The sequence below is a fragment of the Dromiciops gliroides genome, chromosome 2, assembly GCF_019393635.1.
Source record: "Dromiciops gliroides isolate mDroGli1 chromosome 2, mDroGli1.pri, whole genome shotgun sequence".
NCBI lineage: Eukaryota > Metazoa > Chordata > Mammalia > Microbiotheria > Microbiotheriidae > Dromiciops > Dromiciops gliroides.
In genome coordinates, this window is record NC_057862.1 from 416839957 (window position 1) to 416860280 (window position 20324).

The 20324-nt window shown below is 37.8% G+C and overlaps 1 protein-coding gene across 3 annotated transcripts in view; it reads right to left on the minus strand.

Moving 5' to 3' along the window:
• The window catches only part of RHPN2 (rhophilin Rho GTPase binding protein 2), an 82675-nt gene that overhangs the window by 1347 nt on the left and 61004 nt on the right, over positions 1-20324 (minus strand). For all 3 annotated transcript variants that reach the window (XM_043989662.1, XM_043989663.1, XM_043989664.1), the window contains 8 exons: positions 14170-14336; positions 8723-8910; positions 8120-8276; positions 6824-6943; positions 5472-5666; positions 3581-3657; positions 1273-1419; positions 708-863 (listed from right to left, as the gene is read on the minus strand). In XM_043989662.1, coding sequence (XP_043845597.1) covers positions 708-863; positions 1273-1419; positions 3581-3657; positions 5472-5666; positions 6824-6943; positions 8120-8276; positions 8723-8910; positions 14170-14336 — 1207 coding nt within the window. The remainder of the gene's footprint in view (positions 1-707; positions 864-1272; positions 1420-3580; positions 3658-5471; positions 5667-6823; positions 6944-8119; positions 8277-8722; positions 8911-14169; positions 14337-20324) is intronic.

The window sequence follows — 20324 nt, forward strand, 5'->3', positions numbered from 1 at the left end:
GTATAGTTATATGCTCAAAATAAGAGGTTAAACCTGTGAATAACTTTTTGAATTTATAGCATTTTAAGACAATTGTTGTTTGAAATTCAGGCTTCTACTTACTATGTTTGATTTTTTTAAATCGCTAAAGGAATAACTATGAATATTCGCTTTGTAACCACTACTGACTGTTGAAGGATTGCATAGGATTAGAATATGAATATGACAGTGGGGTTCTTAATCTTTTTTGTGTACTCAACCCCTTTGGCAGTTTGGTGGAACCTATGAGCACCTGGGAATAATGTTTTTAAGTGCATAAAGTAAAATACATAGGATTACAAGACAACAATTGTATTTAAACAGTTGGGTTTTTTTTTTTAATTAATGGACCCCAGGTTAAGATCTCTAGCTCCAAAGAGAAATAAAGATTTTGAAAAACACTGAGCTACTATGAAAAATTTTTATAAAATTACTCAGCTCTTTTGAAAGAATTTAAAATATTTTTACCTCTTACAAATTTTCAACTCCCTGCAAAATTATCATTCCCTCTTTGTACTTGAATTAATGACTGAAATAAGCTTTTAAAGAAATCATCAAAATTTGTAACAAAAGTATGAAAATTGCTTTGTAGGTTTTATGTAAAAGACCAGCAGTTTATTTAGCTGAACAGAGGTTAGTAAATTCATTAAAGTAACGAAAAAAAGGAGAAGCTAAGTGTCATTCCTTACCATAGAAGATGTTGAATCCAGAAGACTGATGACTTTCATCTCAATATCTTCCTCTCCTAAACTTTTCAGTTTTTGCATGACCTCACTCACTGTCAGCCACTTACAATCTGTATCTTGAATAGAAACAATATAATCTCCCTCCTTAGCACCAGCCAGCTAGAAAAGTAATATACAAATGGTCAATTTTTTTGGGGGGGGGGGGGCAGTTGGGGTTAAGTGACTTGCCCAGGGTCACACAGCTAGTAGGCGTCAAGTGTCTGAGGCCGGATTTGAACTCAGGTCCTCCTGACTCCAGGGCAGGTGCTCTATCCACTACGCCACCTAGCTGCCCCCAAATGGTCAATTTTAATTAAAATTAATCTCAGTCATAAAGTTTCCAAATCCATGTACAAAAATTTACCACAGCACTTGCAGTAAAGTACAAATAGTCTATTTTCCTATAGCCACATTTATTTAGGTTGCTTTTTATATGTATATACATACATATATACGTATACACATACATACATACACACTCAGTATTTCCCCTTGCTCTCAAATCTGAACCTGAGAATACAGTACTTACTGCAGCAGAACAATATGGATCCAGAAAATGAACTTGTACTGGGGAACCTCCTCTCAGAGTAAACCCCAAATCTCCTTCTTCAATGGTAAAATGAATGTTTCGAGGAGCTGTCCATCTCTTATTTGCTGAAAATATAGATAAAGGGCCCTATGGAATAAAAAAAAAATTTATCATTTGCATATTAAAATAGACATCTTAAAGTTATATTCTTTTTTTTTTAAGTTATATTCTTAAAACACTTCAAGGGCACCAGCAGAGTGCCCCAGGGATCTGTGCTTAGATGTGGATTGACCTGCATAAAAGCATAGATGAAATGTTGAATCAAGTTTGGAGATGAGATAAAGCTATCATATGGCAGTTGCTACTCTAAAAGTTCTTAACAGGCTAAAATTTTGTGCCAAATAAGAACTATAGGAGAGATAAATGTAAACATAATTCCTATAGTTGCAATCAAAAAAATTCACTTCAAAAGATAAGGGAGACATGGCTAGATAGTAATTTGAAAAGGACATGGGAGTTTTAATGGACTGCTAGCTCTATATGAATCAACAGTGGGCTATGACAGCCAAGAAAGCTATTTTGATCATGGGCTAAATTAATGAGCATAATGTCTAGAAATAAAGAGGTGATAGTTCCATTGTCCTCCAAACCAGTCAATATATTCAGATGATTGTATTCAGTTCTGAGGACCTCATTTTAGGAAGGACACTGAAACTCTGACAAGAAGGCAACCAAGATGGTAAAGGAATCTGACATACTATACAGGGTTCAGTTGAAAGAATAATATTTGGCCTGAAAAGAAGACTTAGAGGCATATAAAAAGCAGCTTCAAGTATATGAAAGAGCTACCATGTGGAAAGAGGACTGGATTTATTCTTGGCTCCAGAGAGCAGCACCAGGAGCAGTGAACAGAATTTGCAAAGAGACAAATTAAAGGTTGATATTGAAAAAAAATTCCTAATGATTAGAGCTATCAAAAGGTGTAGTTTAGGGGCAGCTAGGTGGTGTAGTGGATAAAGCACCGGCCTTGGATTCAGGAGGACCTGAGTTCAAATCCGACCTCAGACACTTGACACTAGCTGTGTGACCTTGGGCAAATCACTTAACCCCCATTGCCCTCCCAAAAAAACCAAAAACTAAAAAAGGTGGGGTTTGCTGCTTTAAAAGATAGTGAATTCGGGACAGCTAGGTGGCGCAGTGGATAGAGCACTGGCCCTGGATTCAGGAGGACCTGAGTTCAAATCCGGCCTCAAACACTTAACACTTACTAGCTGTGTGACCCTGGGCAAGTCACTTAACCCCCATTGCCCGGCAAAAAAAAAAAAAAAGTGAATTCTCTCTCATTGAAAGTCTTCAACCAAAGACTAGATAGCCATTTGTTAGGTTCTAGAGAAGATTATTTTTCGTGTTTTGAGTTGTACTAAATGGCCACTGAGATCTCTAACTCTGAAATTCTATGAAGTAATTTCCATTGTTCTTGAAATCTTCTAAGGAAGTAGACCAAAAGCCCTTTGAAATTTCTTCCAGCTATACATCTATGATGCTATAAGAGATAATCTTAGTAACCATTTTTCCAAGGGTCAGAGAAATTGACTTTTTTAAAATGGGGGGAGGGCACCCAGCTATGTGGCACAGTGGATAAAGCACCGGCCCTGGATTCAGGAGGACCTGAGTTCAAATCTGGCCTCAGACACTTGACATTCACTAGCTGTGTGACCCTGGGCACGTCACTTGACCCTCATTGCCCCGCAAAAAAACAAAAACAAAAACAAACAAAACAAAACAAAAAAAATGAGGGGGAAGGGAAGGGTTTAATCTAAGGAGATCATGGACATGTTCCCAAAAATAACGCTTGAGTGTAAGTAGTATGTATAGGACTAGAACAGTCTTTTAAAATCATCTGAGAATAACCAGTAGTCAGTAAAAAAAAATAATAATACTAATACACTTTCTACCCTTCCTTAAGCTATACTCCTTTCTTTTTTAGAATAAGAGACTTTCTAGAAATGGAAGAGTCCTTAGAGGTCCTAGTTAACATTTCTGAATTCTATAATGGTTGCCTTTAAAAAATAGAAAAAATTGCTGCAGGAATATAAATGACCAAACTGCTAGAAATGGTGGTCTCTTCAACTATAAGTTATGTTGCATCCCTCCAAGCAGATGGAAGACCCTGTTCTAAAATATTCAATCAAGAACATCTAGGATATATGTAGTCACCACCCTCATGCCACCCCTCACACTCTTCAGCAAAATTAAGAGTTCTCTATCCAGGAAGGTTACTATCACATGATATTGTGGTGGTTCATACCAGCTTCTGGAAGAAGTCTGTCACTACAACTTTGGAAAACTGTGGTGCTATCATCTCAGCTTCCTGCTCTGTTTTGGCTGTAAAAGAAAATTCAAGATATAAGATGACAATTGTGGACTACCTCCCTGCCTTGCACCCTGCCCTGCCCAGTGAAGGCTAACTGCATCTAGCTGTGCCTAGCCACCCACCAGCCCACATCTGCCTCTACCTTCCCAACCCGATCTCCAGCTCTCGCCCTGGGGACAAGCTGAGCAGTCAGTGAGAATTCACTTCATCTAGCCAGCTACCCACTGTCCACCCCTTGCTCTGGGAACAATAACCAAATTAATGCTAACATTGCTTCTGAAAATGGTTCATCACTCCATTGCCCTTTGCCTCCACTTACCATCCCTGAGACTTCACCCTGCTCTGACTACCACTCCTTTGTATGTATTGTTTCTTCCAATTAGAATATAAGCTCTTTGAGGGGAGGGACTTCTCTTTTCTGTGTTTGTATCCCCATTGTTTAATAGAGTGCCTAACACATAACAGGTACTTAATAAATACTTATCACAGACTGACTGATTGACTTCAATTGCATTCTGAGAGAAGTAACCTATCATTTTGAGACCTAGCAAGTGAGAGGCATTTCACTCCGTCTCTTTAAGTTTTCCTTTTAGTGTCCAATTTAAAGGTCTTTGAAAATGCTTCAAAAACATTTCAATAAAATTCAAATCACTAGGCAAGAAAGAACACTGAGCATGATGAAAAGAAAAACACTACAGAAAAAAAAAGCTAATGCTAATCAAAGTATAAATAGATGTAAATCTAATCCAAAATTACTAGACAATTCTTTGACTTGTTTCAAGTACTCAGGTTTATACTGCAGTCAGAAGAATTTACTAACCATTCTCTAAGAGTCTTAAAAAAAGATCTTCCTAGACATGTAATAATTGTGCTTCTCCCTATTTGCATTTTAGCTCCTTACCTTCAGGCTATAGCACTGTAGAAAAAGGGAATCCAAGGACATACTTTGTTCAAATCTATTATTTGCCTAATGAATTCACCAGAATATTTATTTGCCCTGGTAATATTTGGCTTTTCGTTAGATTATATAACATTTAAAGATCTTTCTCAATTATCAGGGAAAAAACTTCCCATAAGTCATCTCTTCCATTATACATATCACAAATCAATCCTAATATTGTCATCAAGAAAAAGTAGGTAAACATGAGAAGCACATCATATTTCTCAGTCTAACTTTCAAGGCCCTCTAGTGGTCTAGGGGAGTGTTAGATTTGAGTTGGAAGGACTAGATCCAAATCCCTGCTTTGCTACACCTGTATATATCTCAAAGACCTGAACAAAATGACCTCGAAGGTCCCTTCCAGCTCTAACTATATGATCATAGAGTTACCTGTCTTTTCAGCTTTTTTCAGTTTCAAAATTATACACCCATTTCTTCAAACAAAGTAGGTTATTCCTGCTGCTCTCCAAACAGACCCCTTTTCATTCATTCCACCTGGGTTGTTGCCTTTCTCCCATTCTCAAAGTATGGAAATCCTACCCATATTTAAAAGCCTAACTCAAATCTCACCTCTGTAAAGCCTTTCCTGATCACCCCTTTCCACTGATTTTTTTTTTCCACCTCTAACTTCTGTAGCCCTTTGTTCACATCTTTCTTATAGTACTAACAACAGTGTTTTGCATTATACTTATTTATGTATAAGTCTCATCTCCCCTCCTATGCTGGAAGCTCTTGGATAACAAGGACCATATCTTGTTCATCTCTGCATTGCTACAGTGCCTTGCACAGAAATGTGCTAAACAGATACTGGCTCACTGAATGCAGGCAGAATTCGTCCATGTCAGACACGTGTAGGGTGGCTTCACAATCAAGTAAGGTACTTACAGGTAATATCTGGAGCATCTATTAAATTCAGAAAATCATCATCTTGTTCATGCTGAGAGTATTTGAGATGAGACCTCTTGTGAGCAACAGATAAGATTTCCTGAAGAATCTCAATATTTCTCAGTTTTTTGCACAGGCTGGCCGCTCTCACAGATTCTTCATGATCAGCAATAGCTTTACGTAAATGGGATTTCCCTGAAAATATAAATCATCAAAATTGTAATTTCCCCCCTAAATTTAAAAATCAATAGTATCATTATATAGCATTTAATGTTTCAACTGATCAGCTTTATTAACAGCTAGAAGGAACTTCAATGACTATATAATTCAACTGCTTTTACAGAGGAGGAAATTAAGATACAGAAAATCTAAGTGTATCACCAAGGTCATACCATTCAGACTATTTCTGCTGCTCTCTGAATAGGCCTTAAGTTTTCCTGACTCTGAACCTTTGCTTATGTTAGTCCATCTCCCTAGGATGCCTCTCCCCTCCCATTCTCAAAGTATGGAAATCCTACCCATCCTTAGAAGCCCAACTCAAATCCCATCTCTTCCATGAAGCCTTCTCTGAGCACTCCTGGCCAACAATTTCCTTTCAACCTCTGACTCTTAGAGTATCTTATTTATACTTATAGCACTTAACACATACCATTTTGTATTATAGTTATTTATAAATCTTATCTTGCCTACTACATTTCCAGGTCTTCCAACTCCAAATTTAGTAGAGCTGGAATTCAAACTCAGGTCTTCTGACCAATGATTTTTCATGCATGGAGCAGCAAAAAAAGAGCTATTTTCTTTTCTTTTCTTTTTTTTTTTTAAAGGGCAATGAGGGTTAAGTGACTTGCCCACAGTCACACAGCTATTAAGTGTCAGGTGTTTGAGGCTGGATTTGAACTCAGGTACTCCTGAATCCAGGGCCGGTGCTCTATCCACTGTGCCCCAAAAGAGCTATTTTCTAGTAGACTGGGCTGCTGCTCTGCTTGAAGATTCTCTTAAATGCATCTGCAAAAACCTCGTTCTTGCTTATGAGATCACTAAACTGCCAATCAAATCTAGCCATAAGAACCATGAACGTAGGAAGTATTTGTTCATTTTAAAATATCTGATCCAATCTCAGTCTAGACAATTTAAGAATAACTGTTGTAAAATTACATATTCAAAAATGCAACTTTTAAGCTTGAATAAAAATCACAAAGCAGAATAATCATGACTTTTACATCTCCCTATCCTTTGGGAGCATTCTGGAGCATGGGAAAGCACATGGATATGCAAAACCCCAGGGAGGTCATTTTTATGAGCTTTTTGGGAGTAATACTTTCCCTATTTCCCATACAAACAACAGTATTTACCTAGTTGTTTCCGCTCATTTTTGTTCTTCAATGTTGCCAAAGGTGTAAATCCTTCAGGCATGTGACCATACAGCTGAGACAAGCATTTTTCCTGTTGATCTTCATCATCTCCAGGATTCACTGTGGTGACATGGATTTTGGACAAGGACTTTGATTTGCAAATGTAATAAATTGGAATAGAAACTTTGAATATTATTCTCTTTAAATTCATGCATGTATAACGTAATTTTATCTTCTCTATGATGGAAGTGCTAATTTTATAATGCTACACTAAATAATGGTCCTACGTAATATTCCCCCCAAAGCCATGTATGCCGGCCTCTACACCATTATTCAAGCCTTCTCCTAAGTTCCTGTCTTCAAATCTTATCCATTCTTCAAGGCCCAGATCAAGTCCCACCTCTTCTATGAAACTTTCCCTGATCACCCCAACACAAAGTAATTTCTCCCTTCTTTAAGTCTAAATTTAAATAAACATTAGATTGTTTATTGTCTATACTACTCATCTGGTTCTCATCATATGCTAAAGTATGGAGTTGACTCCCCAAATAGTTTAAGCCCATTTGAATTAGGAACCCCATATTTCCTACCTCCTTTGTGTCCTAAACACCTATCACAGTGCTTTGCACGGTCGGTATTTGATGATTCAACACATGTTTATCAAGCACTTGCCACATATGCAAGGCATAATGTTTAGGACTAGAGATGAAAAGTAGTCCCTTCTCTACAACCCCCCCCTTTTTTTTTTGCGGGGCAATTGGGGTTAAGTGACTTGCCCAGGGTCACACAGCTTAGTAAGTGTTAAGTGTCTGAAGCTGGATTTGAATTCAGGTACTCCTGGATCCAGGGCCGGTGCTTTATCCACTGCGCCACCTAGCTGCCCCATAGTCCCTTCTCTAAATACAGACTGAGCTTCCCCAATGGACTGTCAGACTCCCTTAGAAGCAAGGACTATCTCTTTTGCCTTTCTTTGTATCCCCACTGCTTAGCACACAGTAGGCACTAATGCTTCTTAACCTGAAATTAATCAGAAATAGAGTCTGTTAAATAAAGGTGGATGAATGGATAGCTGAGTAGCTTATAAATTACCATAGGTACTTCACTGGGGTAAGCAAAAGAAACAATACAGAGTTTCTTAATACAAATGCTGATATTTCCATTTACTTTATATATCCCCAATAACATCAGCTGTCAGATAAATAGAAGTACTTATTGACAGCCTTAGAGACATTTTGCTGAAGCACTAAAAACTAAAACCAAACATTTTTAATTAGGAAGTTTTTTTCTAATTCTTACATTGATGATCAATCAGAATGGTGGCAGCAAAGTAGTGAGCAAGAGCTCTATAATGGTCAGATTTCACTTTGACCAGCGTAGCCCAAGAATACGGGATATTCTCTTTAACTGGCTCCTGACTCATAGCTGAGTGAAGTTGCTGGTAAACCTCCCCAACCTAAAACAAGAAAGGGAGGAAAAAGAGATCACCGGCACAAAACTGTTCCATGTTTCCTCTGCCAAAGACAAAAAACTCTCTTTTACAAGCAGTTATGAATAGAGACAGGTCATTCTAGAATTGGGCAAATGTTTTCAAGGTTATTTCCTATTGTTAACTTCAAAATTAAAAGAAAAATCAGATAGGCAATTGTAATAATAGATTATTTATGGATTAAAAGCTCAGGTTGGTGTTACTGATCCACATCCTACAATAAGAAACTTATACAGAAGAACAAAGCAGGGGTCTCTGCCTAGAAATACCATAAAGGACATTCTTATGAGTGAATTCTGGGGGAGACCCTCCCTGGGGTTTATATCTGCCAGTAATCTAAAATGACCCACCAAAGGCATAGGAGCCAAGAAATTTCTTTTAGACAGCTCTAAAAGAATTGCATCACCACTTACCTTGGCAGCTTCCTGGGCCATCTTCACCAAGGTAAAAAACTCATTTCGGATCCCAGGGAGACTAATTTTCTCAAAGATGATCTCTTGAGCTTGTGCTAGCATCATTTTGACCAGAACATTTAGCATGGCAGGGCTCATGTCATAACTTGGTGTATGAGTAAATGTTTCCTTTAGGTAGTTTAAAACTCCTTAAATGTAAAAACAAAACAAAAACAAACACACCACATCAGCTGAAAGAAGAAATACCTCCTCTCTCTCTCCTACATTAGAAAGAGGTTAAACACATACACACACGCATATGCATACATAAAACCGCTCCCTACACTGGCTTCATGAAAAACTTCATTTCTTTTCAATGCTTACAAAACCACAGAACTGGTCTCTGTATTCATCACTGTCAAGCAATCATTCTCTGACAAGAGACAGTTTCATTAATAATAAGTTTCTAAGGAATATGTGGGGCAGCAAGGTTTGTGATATAGCTAACTTTGTATCCCCAGCATCTAACACACACTATGCCTTCCTAACAGGAGACACTAAATGTTTATTAAATTAAAGATGTTCCCAGGTTTGTAATAAATGTTATTCAGTCCATCAACACTTAGCTTTTAAGGAATAGAGAAGCAAGAGTTGGGAAGGACCCCTGGATTTGGAGTCATGTGAGGGCTTGGCACCCCACAAACTGACCTTGGAAGATGTAGTAATCTAGGCACAGAATGGAGAGCTTTTCTGGGTTCGTTCATATGAAAAATTACAATGTATATTTCAGCTACCATATTTTTCCCCTTTGAAAATTCACTATCAAGAATAAAACTAACAAATAAATCAGGAGCTGAAATATAATCTCCAACATCATTCCCATCCAACTGGTTCATCTAGTTTCACCAGCATATAAACTGCACCATATTCTGCGGAAGTCTTCCAGAAACTGGTTAGGAACTACTATATACACTTTCTATTTGCATGAGGCTTAGCATGATATAGAGCAGAAGTTCTTAACATGGGGTCTGTGAACTTTTTTTTTTTAATTGATATCTGTAATTCAGTATACTTGATTTCCTTTTTAATCCTAAGCATTTTATACATTTAAAAACATTATTCTGCAACAGGGTTCCTGGGTTTCACCAGACTGCCAAAGTGGAGGTAATCTATGACACAAAAAGGTTTAAGAATACATGGTATAGGAGGCAGCTAGGTGGTGCAGTGGATATAGCACCAGCCCTGGATTCAGGAGGATCTGAGTTCAAATTCAGCCTCAAACACTTAACACTAGCTGTGTGACTCTGGGCAAGTTACTTAATCCTCATTGCCCCACAAAAGAAAAAAAATTTTTTTAATTAAAAAAAAGAAGAGGGGCAGCTAGGTGGCACAGTGGATAAAGCATTGGCCCTGCAGTCAGGAGGACCTGAGTTCAAATCCAGCCTCAGACACTTGACACTTACTAGCTGTGTGACCCTGAGCAAGTCACTTAACCCCCATAGCCCCGCAAAAAAAAAAAAAGAAGAAGAAGAATACCTGGTATAAAAACTTACTAAACTCTGTATACCCTTTGACCAAGCAATAATACTACTTAGTCTATACCCCAAAGAGATTTTAAAAAGAATAAAAGGACCCATATGTACAAAGATATTTATAGTGGTTCTTTTTGATGTAGCAAAGAATTGGAAACTGAGGGGATATCCATCTGGGGAATGGCTAAGCAAATTCTGGCACGTAAATGTTGTGTGCTTCAGTCGTGTCCAACTCTTCGTGACTTCATTTGGGATTTTCTTGGCAAAGATGCTGGAGTGTTTTGACATTTCCTTATACAGCCTTTTTTTTTTTTTTAAACAAATGAGGAAACTGAAGCAAACAGGGTTAAGTAATTTGCCCAAGGTCATACAGCTATTAAGTGTCTATGGCTGGATCTGAACTCAGGTTTTCCTGACTCCAAGGCAGTGCTCTCTCTATCCACTGCACCATGAAATACTATTATTTTCTAAGATATAATGATGGGGATATTTTCAGAGAAACTGAGGAAGAATTGCATGAACTAATACAGAGTGAAGTGAACAGAACTAGGAGAATACATAATAACAACATTGTAAACATAAACAACTTCAAAAGATTTAAGAACTCTGATCAATGCAATGACCAACCCCAATTACAGAAAAATCATGATGAATCATGCTATCTATACCTCCTAACAGAGAGGTGATATAGTCAGGATGCAGACCAAGATATTTTTTGGACATGGCTAATATCAGCAATTACTTTTGCTTGACTTATGAATATCTGTTACAAAAATTTTTTTTTCTTTTTCAATGCAGGGGAAATGGGTAGAAGGGAGAGGAGGATTTTAATTCATTGAACAAAAAATTTTAAAAACAGAGTAAAGATTCCTTTTTTTTTTTTTTTTGGTGAGGCAATTGGGGTTAAGTGACTTGCCCAGGGTCACAAAGCTAGTAAGTGTTAAGTGTCTGAGGCCGGATTTGAACTCAGGTCCTCCTGAATCCAGGGCCGGTGTTCTATCCACTGCGCCACCTACCTGTCCCAAGATTCCATTTTTAAAATAATCAAACATGTTATACAGGCCAGAACAGTAGACTTGAGAGTCAAGAGGACCTGTGGTCAGACTCTGCTTCAACCACAGCCATATAACACTGGGCAATCTCTTTCAACCTTTGAGGACTCCTGAATTACCCCATCATTCCCCTGTATTGGGTGTCTGCCCCATCCCTACCCTGCCCCTGCTTTTCAGCTTGCTTTTGCATGTTGTCTTTCCCCATCCAATTGTAAGCTCTTCGAGGGCAGGGTCTGTATTTCTTTTTCATTTTTTGTATCCCCAACACTTAGCACAGTGCCTGCTTTATAGCAGGTGTTTTAATAAATGTTTACTGACAACAATACTTATAGTATTTATTCCACAAGATAATTATGAGAATCAAATAAGATAATATATACAGTTTTCCAAATCTTAATGTGAACTTTTAAATTTTATTTATGTTTTAAATAACATAAATGTGTTATTTGTTTTTGTTAATTATGAGTTTTATTATATCCAGTCCTATGATTTCACTGGTATAAAGCAATCCCCACTACCAAAGCAGACTGGCAACTGTTCTGTAATATTTTTAGCAAGTTACCTGGAGCACCAAGAGCAGCTTGAGTGACACATTCAAGGTTACACAGTATGTTTCAGAGGCAGACTTGGGTCTTTCTGACTCTTAGGTCAGCTCTCTATCCACTATGCCATTCTGTCTTTCTAGACATTTTCCATCTGTCTGTTTTCATGAGTTCACAAATGTTGGTAAAAATAAACAAGATGTCATAATTCTTCCTAAGATCCTCCCCCTTTTAATGTATCCCACAGAATTTTAAACCTTAAAGTACCATGAAAGTCTCTTCTAATCTAATCTCTTCATTTTGCAGTTGGGAAACCTGAGGCTCATGAAAAGGAAATTACTTTCCTCAATGTTGCACAAGTTAGTGGCCGCTCTGGGACCCAACATCTCCAGGTGTCTGAAATAAATGGATTTGTATAGTTGCCAATGGAAAATCATGTCTTTGGATTTTTTTTGTTTTGTTTTGGTTTTTTTGGTGAGGCAATTGGGGTTGTGACTTGCCAAGGGTCACACGGCTAGTAAGTGTTACGTGTCTGAGGCCAGATTTGAACTCAGGTCCTCCTGACTCCAGGGCTGGTGTTCTATCCACTGAGCCAACTAGCTGCCCAATGTCTTTGAATTTTTAACAGCCATTTCGCCAAATATTTGCCAATAATATTAATCTACAGAATTCCATATTGTTGGATGTGAATCCAGAACCCATTCCTACAGGCTCAATTCCTACTGAAATAGGCTACAGAGATTTATTATTCAATGGGCTCATTAGGGAGTTAGTGCCACAGGTGAACAAAAAGGTAAGAGTAGAAATACGAGTGGACAAAAGACTGTCATGAGAGTCAAGAAGCCCAACTCTGGGTCCAGCTCTATCATGTGCTGTGTGATCTTACTCTTCTACCCTTGAGCCTCCTCATCCCTAAGATGAAGGGTTTGGTCTCAATGCTATCTGAGGTTGCTACAAGCTCTAACTTTCTGTAGTTAAGCAAAGAATTATTCTACATCTGAACCCATAATGCTCTTGACTCCAGTAGTTATAATGAATAATGTCAAACACCAATTTATTCATACCATTAAAAATTACCAAAAAACAAACCCTTTATTTTTTGGTATCTATGACTAGAATAACTTATGGGCATTTACTATTCTGTCTTTCAGAGTAGTATTCCTTGATCCATATAAACAAAAAATATTTATAGAAGCACTTCTTGCTGTAGCAAAAAACTGGAAACAAATTAGGGAATTTCACCACAAATTGGGAGATGGCTTACAAATTATGACAAATTAACATTATGGAATATTATGCTATATGAAATGAATAAAGGGACAGATTAAGAGAAACCTGGGAGGACCCGTATGAAATATTGCAAAGTAAAATGAGAAGAACAAGAACAATCTATATAATGACTATAACTTTGTAAAAGAACATAATTGTGAATGAATTAAGGAGCATGATTAATCTAATGGTCAATCAGCTACAGAAGAGTAAGGATGAGTCACACTTTCCCACTCTCCTGATGGAGATGTGATGGACTAGAAGGTGCAGAAAGAGACATACGTTTTCAGATATAGCAAATGTGTGAATGTTTGTAGATTTCATGAGATTTCTTATTTATTAGAGGGGAGGGAGCGTAGAAATAGTGATTCTAAGAAAAGAGAGAAAAGAAATTCAATGCATTATTGAAAAACACAAAAACAGGAGAGCCAAAGGAAGTTCATAAGAAAATAAGGAGACACAAACAAGCAGGTCAGTGTTGGAACTAGCATATTAAATTTGAAATAACAAAAAAAGGGTAAAAGCTAGTGCAAATTCATATGCGGTCCTCTTTTTTCTGATCTTTGTATGAGAAAATAAACTATTTATTGTTTGCCAAGTTCAGAATAACAAAAAGAGAAACATTTAAGTAAATAAAAGTGTTCCTTCTACAAAGGAACAATGAATGTGTAGCATACCTACCCAAGCTCTCACGTTGGGGAAAAAACTATGATTAAGCTCCAGAATCCAGTACACAAAATCAGACGATGACAACAGGTTTTAGACCATTAAGCAATTCTATTTTTGTACTTTCACAGAAAGTTGGCAATTAACTTATAGAGTCCTTTGAGATATGAAGGCTAGCTACCAGAGTCCCAGTGACTGGAAAGTCAAGCAAAGGTGACAAAATTGAGGTTGAAAAAAAAATGTCAAAAACAAAATAATAGCAACCTTTCTGAAGAATGAGAGCATGTATCAAAGGTAATGAGACACTATTTCTTACTGAAATACATATACACAGACACACACAAACATGTATGCGTACACCCCTGTACACCCTTACAAGTAAGCAATTTTCCTCATACAGTCCTTACCTGCAGCTCTCTGAAAAGCATCCACTGCATGTTCAAGCCCTGTTTGTGTCTGCCGGTTACTTCGAGTCCCAATTTGTGTATAGACGGCACCAATATTAAATAGGATACTGGCTTTTTCCAGCAACAAATTCTGCTGACTAACTGGAACACCAGTTAATGAATCATACCTATTTAAGAAAAATGTAAGGATAAAGAAAACTTCACTTTTGCTTCTGTTGAAAACATAATAATCTTTTACATGAAAATCAAAGGTCCCACAAGCTATTTGTTTACTAACAAGGATAAAAAACTTGCTCATATTTAATTAAGATCCTGTCCAGGGGGCAGCTAGATGGTGGATAGAGCACTGGCCCTGGATTCAGGAGTACCTGAGTTCAAATCTGGCCTCAGACACTTAACACTTACTAGCTGTGTGACCCTGGGCAAGTCACTTAACCCCAACTGCCTCACAAAAAAAAAAAAAAAAAAAGATCCTGTCCAAAACTATTCTTGGTTTAAAGAATAATATGGGGGCAGCTAGGTGGCACAGTGGATAAAGCACCGACCCTGGATTCAGGAGGACCCAAGTTCAAAACCAGCCTCAGACACTTGACACTTACTAGCTGTGTGACCCTGAGCAAGTCACTTAACCCTCACTGCCCTGCCAAAAAAAAAGAACAATAATATGATTCTCTCTTTTTGAAAAAAAATAATAATAAATAATAAACATTTTTATTTATAGTTTGGGGTTCCAATTTTTATCTCTCTTTCCTTCCCCCCGCCCTGAGGTAGCAAGCAATCAGATATGGGTTATACATGTATGATTATGTAAAGTATTACCATATTTCTCATTTTGTACAAGAAAACTCGATTAAAAGAAAAAAATGAAAGAAAGTGAAAAATAACATGCTTCAGTCTGTTCCATCAATATCAGTTCTTTCTTTGAAGATGGATAGTACGTTTCATCAATAGTCCTTTGGGATTGTCTTAGATCATTGTATTGTTGAGAATAGTCAAATCATTCACAGTTCTTCATCAAACAATACTGCTGTACAATGTTCTCTTGGTTCTGCTCACTTCATAATACATCATTTCCTACATGTCTTTCCAGGCCTTTCTGAAGTCATCCTGCTTGTCATTCTGTCACCATCATAAACTATAGTTTGTCTAGTCATTCCCCAATTGATGGGCATTCCTTTGATTTCCAATTCTTAGCAACTACAAAAAGAGCTCTTTGGGGGGATGTCTTTGGGATATAAACCTAGCAGTGGTATTGCTGAATCAAAGGGTATGCACAGTTCCATAGCCCTTTGGGCATAATTCCAAATTGTTCTCCAGAATGGTTGGATCTGTTCACAACTCCACCAACAGTGGATTAACATCTCAGCTTTCCCACATCCCCTCCAACATCCAATATTTTCTCTTTTTGTTATATGTGCCACTCTGATAGGTGTTAAGTGACACCTTAGAGTTGTTTTAATCTGCATCCCTCTGATCAATAATGATTGAGAGCATTTTTTCATATGATTATAGGTAGCTTTGATTTTTTTTTCTGAAAACTGCCTGTTCATATCCTTTGACCATTTATCAATTGAGGAATGACTTGTATTTTTATAAATTTGACTCAGTTCTCTATATATTTGAGAAATGAAGCCTTTATCAGAGATATGTTTTTCAAAAATTCTTTCCCAGTTTTCTACTTCCCTTGTAATCTTGGTTGCATTAACTTTGTTTGTACAAAAGGTTTTTAATTTTATATAATTAAAGTTATCTATTTTACATTTCATTTTATTCTCTATATCTTCTTTGGTTGTAAATTCTGCCCCTGTCCATAAATCTGACAGATAAAAGACTGCATACTCCCTTAATTTGCTTATGGTATCATTCTTTATGTGTAAATCATGTACCCATTTTGACCTTATTTTAGTATATGGTGTGAGATGTTGAGCTATACCTAGTTTCTGCCATACTGTTTTCCAGTTTTCCCAGAAGTTTTTGGTCAAATAATGAGTTTTTGTTCCAAAAGCTTAGATCTTTGGTTGTATCATATACTAGATTACTATAATCATTTACTATAGTGTAATTTCTATCCTATTCCACTGATGTACCTCTCTATTTCTTAGCCAGTACCAGTCTGTTTTATTGTGGGTTTTTTGTTTTGTTTTTGTTTTTTGGTAGGGCAATGGGGGTTAAGTGACTTGCCCAGGGTCACACAGCTAATAAGTGTCAAGTGTCTGAGGCTGCATTTGAACTCAGGTCCTCCTGAATCCAGGGCCGGTGCTTTATCCACTGTGCCACCTAGCTGCTCCCCTGTACCAGTCTGTTTTGATAATTACTGCTTTATAATACAGTTTGAGATCTGGTACTGCTAGACCACCTTCTTTTGTATTTTTTTTCATTGATTCCCATGATACCCTTGAACTTTTGTTTTTCTGGATGAATTTTGTTATTATTTTTTCTAGCTCTATAAAATATTTTTATTGGTATATCACTAAAGAAATAAATTAACTTAGGTAGGACTGTCATTGTTATTAATTGGCTCTGCCTACCCATGAGCAATTAACATTTTTCCAATTGTTTAGATCTGATTTTATTTCTGTGAAAAGCGTTTTGTAGTTCCGGTCATATAGTTGTTATGTTTGTCTTGGGAGGTAGACTCCCAAGATAACATGATTCTCTTAACTGAAATATAATTATTGATTTTCTTAATAGTTTTTCCTTCAAATAGAAAATATTCAGAGTTTCTTTTAAGAATCCTATTTTGGTTTTTCCTTTTTGTTCTGATTCGTCTCTTATAACATGACTAATGAAGAAATATGTTTAATGTTTTATATATATATATATATATATATATATATATATATATGTATGTATAAAACCTATATTGGATTACCTGCTGTCTAGGGGAAGGGGGAAGAAAGGGAAAGAGGGAGAAAAATTTGAAATTGAAATCTTATCTAAACAAATGTTGAAAACTAAAATTAATTAATTTTTTTTTTTTGGTTTGTTTGTTTGTGTTTTTGCGGGGCAATGGGGGTTAAGTGATTTGCCCAGGGTCACACAGCTAGTAAGTGTCAAGTGTCTGAGGTCGGATTTGAACTCAGGTACTCCTGAATCCAGGGCCGGTGCTCTATCCACTGTGCCACCTAGCCGCCCCCAAAATTAATTAATTTTTAAAAAGAATCCTATTTTGTATGAAAAAAGAACAGGGAGCTTCTCATTTGAGACTACATGATAAAAATATGATAGAAGAGGGGGCGGCTAGATGGTGCAGTGGATAAAGCACCAGCCCTGGATTCAGGAGTTCTTGAGTTCAAATCCAGCCTCAGACACTTTACACTTACTAGCTGTGTGAACTTGAGCAAATCACTTAACCCCCATTGCCCAGCCAACAAAAAAACAAACAAACAAAAAAAGTTAGAAGAGTTAAGATTTTTCTTAGAGGAACATTATAAAAAACTCATCTCCCTTCCCAAAAGGAAGTTTAAAATCAACAGCCCTGATGTTTGGATTATTACAGGTCATGAGATATTAAACTGAAATTCTTATTCTGATCCTTAAAGAAAAATGTACCCTAATTCATGATCAAGCTCCCCAAACATACCTGGAGAAAATGTACAATTTCATTGGAATGCTTTAAATAATCTTGCTCCTTTAAGAATGCATGCAGGGTCTTTACGTGGTGGCAAGGAATTGGAAGTTGAGGGGGTGCCCATCAATTGGGGAATGGCTGGACAAGTTATGGTATATGAATACAATGGAATACTATTGTGCTATAAGAAAGGATGAGCAGGAGGAGTTCAGAGAAACCTGGAGGGTCTTGCATGGGCTGATGATGAGTGAGATGAGCAGAACCAGAAGAACACTGTACACAGTATCATCAACATTGAGTGTTGATCTACTGTGATGGACTATATTCTTCTCACCAATGCAATGGTACAGAAGAGTTCCAGGGAACTCATGATGGAAGAGGATCTCCAAATCCAAGGGAAAAAAAAAACTGCGGAGTATAGATGCTGAATGAACCATACTATTTCTTTTGTTCTTGGTGCTGTTTTTTTTTTGTTTGTTTGTTTTTTTTAGTGAGGCAATTGGGGTTAAGTGACTTGCCCAGGGTCACACAGCTAGTAAGTGTTAAGTGTCTGAGGCTGGATTTGAACTCAGGTACTCCTGACTCCAGGGCCAGTGCTCTATCCACTGCGCCACCCAGCTGCCCCAGTGCTGTTGTTTTTTTCTATTTTGAGGTTTTTCATCAGTGCTCTGATTTTTTCTCTTGTAACATGACTAATGCAGAAATAGGATTAATGTTATTATGTGTGTGTGTGTGTGTGTGTGTGTGTGTATATATATATATATATATAAAACCTTATCAGATTGCCTGCTGTCTAGGGGAGGGGGAAGGGAGGGGAGGGAGAAAAATCTGAAATTGTAAAGCTTGTATGGACAAAAGATGAGAACTATCTTTACATGTAACAGGCAAAAAAATACTTTATTAATTAAAAAAAAAAAAGAATGGGGGGGGGTGGCGCAGCTAGGTGGTGAAGTGGATAGAGCACCGGCCCTGGAGTGAGGGGTACCTGAGTTCAAATCCGGCCTCAGACACTTAACACTTACTGGCTGTGTGACCCTGGCTGGGCAAGTCACTTAACCCCCATGGCCCCGCAAAAAAAAAGAAAAAAAAAAAGAATGTATGCAGATTGGGGCAGCTAGGTGGCGCAGTGGATAAAGCACCTGCCCTGGATTCAGGAGGACCTGAGTTCAAATCTGACCTCAGACACTTATCACTTACTAGCTATATGACCCTTGCCCACTTAACCCCAACTGCCCTGCAAAAAAAAAAAAAAAAAGAATGCATGCAGATGACAAAAATGGGAATAAAAATAGTGGAAGGGGCCACATTAATACACTGTAAATCAGTCCTATCATTCCAGAAAACAATTGGGAATTATATTTTAAAAAGGACTAAAATTTCCATGTCCAGAGATCCCATTGCTAGGTTAATATTCAGCAAAATATTTACAAGCAGTACTTTTTGTAGTTACCAAATAACTGGAAACAAAGAAGATGTCCATTAGATGGGGCCTAGCTAAACATACTGTGGTATGCGATATCATACAATTTTACTGCCCTCTAAGAAATGATGAATATAAGAATATAAAGAAGCATGGAAAGACTTAGGTGAAATGATAAAGCATAGAAGGAAGCAGAACCAGAAACGCGTTATACACAATTACAAAAATGGAAATGCAAAAAAATTTTAAATAGACAAAGAAACTAAATGTTTTGTAATTATAATGAAAAAACTTGGCCCTGGATAAGAGGTGGGAAAACGTACCTTCTTCACCTCATTGCAAAGGTGGAGGAGTATGGGTATGGAATACTGAATATATTATGATAAACACAACTGATACATTGATCGTTTTTGCTAAACTGCTTTTCTTTTAATCTTTCATTTAAAAATTTTGTTCCAAGTCTTGCTTACAGGGGATATATTAAAAAAAATTTTTAAGTGACATAAAAGCAAAAGATGTGAATAAAAACAAAAAGGGGAGGAAAGACATTAAGCTCACAGGGCTCCTGATACAATAACCCCAAAAATAGCAATAAAAGAACCCTTGGGGCAGAAAAACACACAAAAATATGAGCTGAGAGTTTTCTCCAGCTATAGATAGATTTCAGGGGGCCGTGCTGGGCCACGAATAAAGCCTAACCCCACAATCGGGCCGACACACCAGACACCCGCCAGAGGAATTTGCCCCAATGTCTCTGAATCGGCTGCAGCACCGGAGTCTTCTGGAACCGAGCTCACAGTAGGGCTGAATGGCTGGCCTGGGGACTAAGTGCAGGGGTACCAGTGGACTGGGGGGAAGGATTTGACTGTCCCACCCCAGCAGGCAACCAGGAAGAAATCCTGAGTGTCTGAAGGCCCAGGTGGGGGAGGGGAGCAGGGGAGCAATCTCATCAGAAGCTGAGAACCACACCACAGAAAGCTTTGCTGGTTGGTTTCTTAGTAAATAGGCCTGAGGTTATCTCCGGACCTGAGAACAGGCTGGGTGAGATTAAATCCTGCGCCCCCCTCAACCCAAAACACCTGGGACCCTCTGAAGCTGAGAACAGGAGTGGAGCCCAGAAGCAGCCTCCCCACCCCCACCCCACGCCCCCCACCCCCCTGCCAA